Raw genomic sequence first — 7,076 nt, 5'->3', positions numbered from 1 at the left:
CTAACGTCTTCATGACGTCTGCTCCCTCTTCTGATCTTGGACTCTGGTTGCCTTTCGGTTTTATTTTCCCTCATGGAACCGCCATGTTCTCTCTTTGTTTACAATTCAACACTTCTGTTTCAGAGCTCGAAAGACTCGCCGTTTCTCTATCCAAGCTCAAGTAAGTCTCTCAAAATGTAACGCTGTTTCTCCCCCCTCCCCCCCTCGCTTCTTTGATCTATTCAATCGCTCAGGAGGCGTCCCTCCCTGCACTCCGCTTTCTCCACGGGGGGGGAGGGGGGGCTTCACTTTACAAAAACAGTCCGTTTATCTCTCACTCACATTCATTGTTGGTCACTTCTGACCTCGCTCTCTTCCATCGCTATTCCGCTTGATCTCCTGCGCTTGTCTCGGTCAGATTGGCTTACACCCATAGGTCACCCGTCGGCTGGACCATCAGGGCGGAGGGAAGTCTCTATTCCACGGCTTCAAGCCATCAAAGAGGCTAACCCTCAAAAGCCCTCTGGCTTGGAACCCTCCGCAAGGGTTCCGTGGGAGTGCCACTTGAGGTGGCACCCCTCCAAGCTGAAGGTGTGCTAGTCCTCCAGCTTCGAGGAGAGCGACCGCCATCGCCAATCCACCCACCGGAAGCTCAGTACCAATTGTGTGCTTCTAATGACACCATTCCCGACTCTACACAGTGTGGGACACCAGATAAGGATCTGAGAAACTGACTATGATGCTGCGCCGACTGGCCAAACTGTATCTTGTAAAACCCTGATCACGGCCTATTTAATTTCAGGTGCGTATTTTAGTGCTATTGAAGAGAAGCTAACGAAAAATAGGCTGATTCTCAGAGATGAATTGAAAATGTTGCTGCATTTGTGCCAGACAAAAAGTGAGGTGGAAGTAGCCAAGAAGGTTATATCCAGGTAAAATTTATTAAAATGTTGTTGCTATATGCAGGTAAAATCCATTAAAATAATGTTGTACTCTTCCATTCACGTGTTGGCTTTACTCTAAAGTATTCAGACCATGTGACAGCTAGTAAGGAACATTCAGATCTTTTAAGAGATTAATCTTAATTATTTTACATTTGAAAGCCTCGCTCTTTATCAGGATTTGATAAAGAGCCAGTTTGGTGTAGTGGTTAAGTGTGCGGACTCTAATCTGGGAGAACTGGGTTTGATTCCCCACTCCTCCACTTGCACCTGCTGATGTGACCTTGGGTTAGTCACAAGCTCTGGCACAGCTGTTCCTGAAAGAGCAGTTTGTGTCAGAGTTCTCTCAGCCCCACCCACCTCACAGGGTGTCTGTTGTGGGGAGGGGAAGGGAAAGGAGTTTGTAAGCCGCTCTGAGACTCCAAGTGAAGGGCGGGGTATAAATCCAATATCTTCTCTTCTTCTTCTAAAATATTTTGCTTTTGGTCACCTGTCTGGCCTTGGCATCTTGTCATATCTTTGCTCTGAGATGAAGACAATTTTACCATGAGGCTAAGTAAATGATTTTGATTTGGTTGACTCAGCCAAGAAAGAATTCAGCTTCATTTTTTTAAAGAAGAAGAACACTGTATGCCTGAGTAATTGCTGTCAAATTAGATCCTTTCCATGAGGTCTGCTGCATGGAAATTCTGTAAAACACAAAATAATAGTAATGGGGAAAACCTGGCCTGTGCTGCCTTCTAAGACTGAATGTTCTTAAGTTAGTGACAGAGAGCAAGGCTATTTCCAGAAAGTGACGTCTGCTGCTGTTGATATTTTCTGTGTTCCGTGATATTTCCATGGTTGGCCTCCCTGGTTTGTTCTGTACAACTGGCCTCCGTCTCCTTATGTATGTAGTTTCCCATCTCTTGGATGGTCTCATTTCGGCATTTGTTTGGGTGGGTGGGTGTTGCCTTTCATAGGCTTGCTCTTTTAAAAACAAATCACACCCCCTCCCGATATCTTGTACACAGGTACCATGCAGAAAACAAAAATGTGGCCTTTGGGGAGTTTAAATTTGGCCCTGTTTTTATGAGACTGTGTTATGAACTGGACCTTGAAGCAACTGCAGTAGAACTCATCAAAGACCAGGTGAGATTTTCAGAACTGTATTTTTGTCCCTTTCTTCTTCGTTCTAATGAAGAGGTACAACCCTCTGGAACTTTTCTTGGTATAAATCTCCGTAAAATGAATCGTCGTCATGCAAGGCTCAAAGGGGCTTGATAAACATGAGGGCTGCACGCAGATTTTAAACTGAAAATGTAGAGCCTGGATTCTAGATCTACAACAGTCCTCCCACCACAAGGGCTGGAATGTGAACAGTTACTTGGGTGTAATTATGGCTCATTTCTGTAGTTCTTCCCCCCAGCTGATTGTATTTATATTCTTCAGGCTCTGCATGGCTTCTTCTCAGACAGCACGTCATTCAATATTTTGATGGATCTGCTGTTTGTAAAAGGTCATTATGAATGTAAGTAATATATACCCAGTGCAACTGCCTTCAGTATGTTAAGCTATAATTAACATGCAAATTAACATGATATTTTGTGATGGCTGTTGGGTGCTAAAGAGCTGTAATGCATTTTGCAAATGTAATTGAAGAACTCTCTTTTTAACCATGCCATTTTAATCAGATGTGCAATTATATGATTAAGCCTTTAGTTTATTTTTTAAAAACATCTGGTAATTTCCCATCTGTATGCAGATGTTTTCTTTTGTGAGCTTTGTAAGCTATGCCGAAATACATGCCACACATCCTGAATGCCACAGTGCTTATTTTTCTGTGGCAGATCGGCCTGCATTTGAGATCGCACTCCTGTGCAACTGGGAATAAGCACCACTTTATGTTTCATTTCCCTGCCAGTTATTTATTGCAAATGGTAATTATTTCCAGGCTACTTCATAGTCCAGTAGTAGTTGGGATATGTAAGGACAAAATCTTGTACTTAACCCTAACAGAAAGTCTCTTTGACAGGTGCTCTGGACGTGCTGTTAGAAATGAAGAGACAAGGTGTAAAATTCAATAAAGAGACCTATCTGCTTGCGTTTGCAATATGCTACAAACTGGTAATATTATTTAAGAAATTTTGTTAGGTTGCTGTATGTGAGAAAATTGTTCTTAAAGTGTCCCATTAGTATCCCAAAGTTGCTTTTCTCAATCTCCTTATATTACAGGGGTCTCAAGGACTTTAATAGATGAGTTTTGCATTGGAACCACATCAGTGAAGATAAGGTTCAAACAGTAATTGATGAAGCCAGTAGACTATTAGATTAAAACTTAAAAAAAAAAAAGCTAACTGGGTTCAAGGCAAAGGCATTTGAGACATCTTTCTCCTCCCAGGGCTTTTATTGTGCTGGCACACCATGCCAACATCTCTTTCTGTCTGACCTCTTTGCAAAGAGGTGAGCAGAGGAGATGGGGGTGGAATTGCAGAGAAGGCAGCAGATCAGACAATATATTCTGTCATCCCTGCTGATCACATAAGCAGGAAGTGCAGCGGAGTATGCCAGTTGCCCTGCCGCCTTCTCTGCAGTCCTGCCTACCAGCTTCTTCTCAGTGGGACCGTCGGAGAAGGTGGCAGGGCAGACAATATGCTCTGTCATGCACATGATGACATCATCAGCAAATACAACAGAGTATGTTGGCTGCCCTTTGGGTCTTCTCTGGAGGCCTCCATGGTGAGTACTGGCATCTGTTGTTCTGGGGGGTTTTGTACAAAAAAAGCACGGCTCTCTCTTAGTGCACTATCAACAATAAGGTTTATGAAATGCTTAATTATGCTTTCATTCTGCAGGCATCCATATATGTTGTAGTCAGTGTTCCCTCTAAGCTGAATCAGTGTGAGCTAGCTCATGGTTTTTTAGCCTCTGGCTCACACGTTTTTGTCTTCGCTCAGGAAGGATGGCCCCAGGGCAATCTAATTTATGCAGCAGCCAAATTGCTCGCTCACAACTTTCATGCAAGGAACTCACAAAGTAGAATTTTTGCTCACAAGACTCCACAGCTTAGAGGGAACATTGGTTGTAGTAGCAAAGTGAAAGTGCCCCATTCTCCAAATCCAATTTTGAAGACGTCACAGCTCCTGCAGCCCAGTATTCCATCCACCCTACAAGTGACTTGGCTTGCTTTGTACTAGAATGCCAGCTTCCAGTTATAGTCATACCCCCAAATTTAACAGAAGTGTAAAAAAGTCTATTTTCAGACAGTCATTTCTAGCAGTCGTCATTCTTGGGCTGTGTGGGTGCCCAGTTTCAGCTTTATGGATGTCCTGGACATACCTCATTTGTTTGGGAATACAGTTTTGTGTGTTCCCCATTTCTAGGGACAGAGATGTCTGCACTTGAGAGATTTCTGATATTCAGTGGGAAGTGTGTGTTTTTGTAAGTACTATAAGTACTATAATCACATATGTGTAAAATCTTCTGTTACACAGAACAGCTCAGACTCTTGCAAGATTTGTACTACATTACTGGAAGACGTGCATTTCAAAGGAGACCCAATGCCAAGAAGAGTGTACTACTTTGCAGTAGCATTTGCTTTGAAACAGGTGCTGGTGGAGGGAGGAGTTGTCTTATTAACTGGGTTATTAGGGTCTGTACATAGGCCAAAACATGCACTACAGATATTTTTACTGTGACCCTTTTGCTCCCATTCCTAGGGATTTTTAAAATACATTGTGGCTATGTAAGTGTTTACTGGAGCATCTCTATCTGATTTTTTTTTCCAGCTGGGGGGGAGGGGAGGCTCCTGTGGATTTTGTTTTCCTAGAGTTGTGACTTAAATTGGAAATCACATTCCAACGATGCTCCTCTACCTAATGGTTTGAAAACTTGAAGAATGATAATTAAGAGTCAGACGTGCCCTTTGCAGCATACAAAGCTATCTTGTATCGTATCAGACTATTGGTCCACCTAATTCAGCATTGCCTACCATGATTGGCTGCAGCTCTCCAGGGTGTCAGGGCAAGAAACATCCACTGCCAGAGACTGTTTATCTGAAGACACTGGGGATTGAACCTAGGATCTTCTGCACACAAATCATGTGTTTTACCAATGAGCCACATTCCTTTAAATCAGTGGTTCTCAAAATGTGTGACCAAAAGTAGGTAATAGCTCACTTGCTGGTAGGCTCCCATTTCCCAGGAATGGGGAAAGGAGATTAGAGGGTAGAGCTGCCACAATCCTTCCTTCACACTGTGTTCATTTGCAAGGTCTGTGCTCATTCCCATTCATCGGCAGAGGCGGAAGGTGATGGGCACAGTCCTTGCCTGTTGCCTCTCAGACATGAACCACTGGTACAGGGTCTAAGCTGAGCTACAAGCTGTAGCACTGCCAGGAAGTGACTGTGCCTGTGCCCAATATCTGCTGGACCCATGCTGACAGCAGACATGTTGAGGCCAAGGCTTGGCCTGCCGTGGTGGATCCCAGCTGTATAATAAGTTCAAACGCGGGCCCCGCTTCAAGAAGTTTGAGAACCACTGCATTAAACCATCTTTATTTGTCAGTCTCATTTCCTTCAAATTGTACAGCTATCTCTGATATGGGGTTTGGGGCCATGGCTCAGTGGTAGACCAGATGCTTGGCATGAAGAAGGTCCCAGGTTTAATCCCTGCTATCTCCAGTTAAAAGGATCAGGTTGTAGGTGATGTGAAAGACTTCAGCCTGAGACCCTGGAGAGCTGCTGCCAGTCTGAGTCGACAATACTGGCCTCGGTGGACCAAGGATCTGATTCAGTATAAGGCAGCTTCATGTGTACATATTCTGGAAAGAGCAAGGATATCTGTCATTCCGTCTTTTGGGGATTTTTCAGGAAACAAAGTAGTTCTTAACCCCCACCTGCCATCAAAAATCTCACAGCATCTGAGCTCATTCCCTGCATAGTTGTGAACCCCTTGCTCTTAGATGACCTGCTCTATTTACAGAATCTGATCATTCATGCTGGAGTCAGATTGGTTTGATACCCAGTCTAGCATCTGAATAAAAGACCCACGAGATCACAGAAATTGTACATCCCCATCGATCTACAGTAGACTTTCCTGCAGTAAACATATGCTGTGTGCTAGTTCCAGACTTTGGATATGTCCCATAGATGTGGACAAATTGAGATGATAGAACAGGTTTACAGATTCAGCTGGACATTTCGAGAGATAAAGTACCTGTCGAGACAAAATTGCAATACGTTTCTTTAAAAGCTGCAAAGTTATTTCTCTTGCAATGATGAGAAGGATGTGCAATAGAAGACATGAATATAAGTCATGAATATAAGGCATTAAATACTAAGCGCAGTCTTCTTCTGACCACGTCTTGATTATTTCTGTTTTCTTCCTAGAACGATGTGACAAAAGCCCACTCCCTTTTTTCTCATATCATGAGTACAAGAAGCAAAATATGCAGTAATCTAAAAGTAAGTCTGTTGGATTTTGCCTGCTCATCTTGAGCCTGGAAAGAGAGGGTCACTAACTGAAGGATTGTTCTCCACTGTCAGGAACAATTTTAGAATTGCAAAGTCCTACTTTATTGTATACTAATTTGAAACAAAATCACTGTCTGGTTTTATCCTCACATTTGCTGAAATGTGTTCTGCAGACAGACACTGCACTGTTCTGCAGACAAAGCTACATTGAAAAAATGTAAACAGCTACTCCTTTATACTGTAAATAATTTGACACAGTGTTTGTACATAGAACATGAATGTGCTGAGGGGTTATGTGGCATGGCAGAAAATGACAATGATTAGTAGAGGGGTGCATTGTTGTCGAATGTTCTCAGACATTCAGTACACAAAAGATTCCATGGAAATGGAATCCTCAGACATGGAGTGACTGACATGTGACAATCCATCTTCTGTCAGAAAAATCAGTTCGGCTCATACAAATCCTGGAGAGAGGAGGATCCAAATGCCATAAAAACATATAGAACATTAAAAATTCTACAAGACAGTTTAAAAAACTAAAGACCCAAATAAAATAAATCATGATGGTGTCCTGGAAATGTTTACCCCAATTCTGGACTACCAGGTCAGTGTCTGGGCAGAGGGAGAGGGAAAGAAGTAACTGAAGGATAGAAATAGAGAACATCAAGCCTTAGAATTTGAGCAAGTGACATAGGAAATTGAGG

General features: G+C 42.9%; 1 protein-coding gene across 1 annotated transcript in view; it reads left to right on the top strand.

Moving 5' to 3' along the window:
- Positions 1-7,076, top strand: part of PTCD2 (pentatricopeptide repeat domain 2) — a 17,032-nt gene that overhangs the window by 6,656 nt on the left and 3,300 nt on the right. The window contains exons 3-8 of the mRNA XM_015413591.1: positions 782-911; positions 1,934-2,051; positions 2,352-2,430; positions 2,935-3,026; positions 4,394-4,507; positions 6,289-6,363. Coding sequence (XP_015269077.1) covers positions 782-911; positions 1,934-2,051; positions 2,352-2,430; positions 2,935-3,026; positions 4,394-4,507; positions 6,289-6,363 — 608 coding nt within the window. The remainder of the gene's footprint in view (positions 1-781; positions 912-1,933; positions 2,052-2,351; positions 2,431-2,934; positions 3,027-4,393; positions 4,508-6,288; positions 6,364-7,076) is intronic.

Source organism: Gekko japonicus, unplaced genomic scaffold (assembly GCF_001447785.1).
Source record: "Gekko japonicus isolate JY-2015 unplaced genomic scaffold, Gekko_japonicus_V1.1 scaffold318, whole genome shotgun sequence".
NCBI classification, from domain to species: domain Eukaryota; kingdom Metazoa; phylum Chordata; class Lepidosauria; order Squamata; family Gekkonidae; genus Gekko; species Gekko japonicus.
Note: the sequence above shows the minus strand (reverse complement) of the source record. Positions and strands in the feature narration are given on the sequence as shown.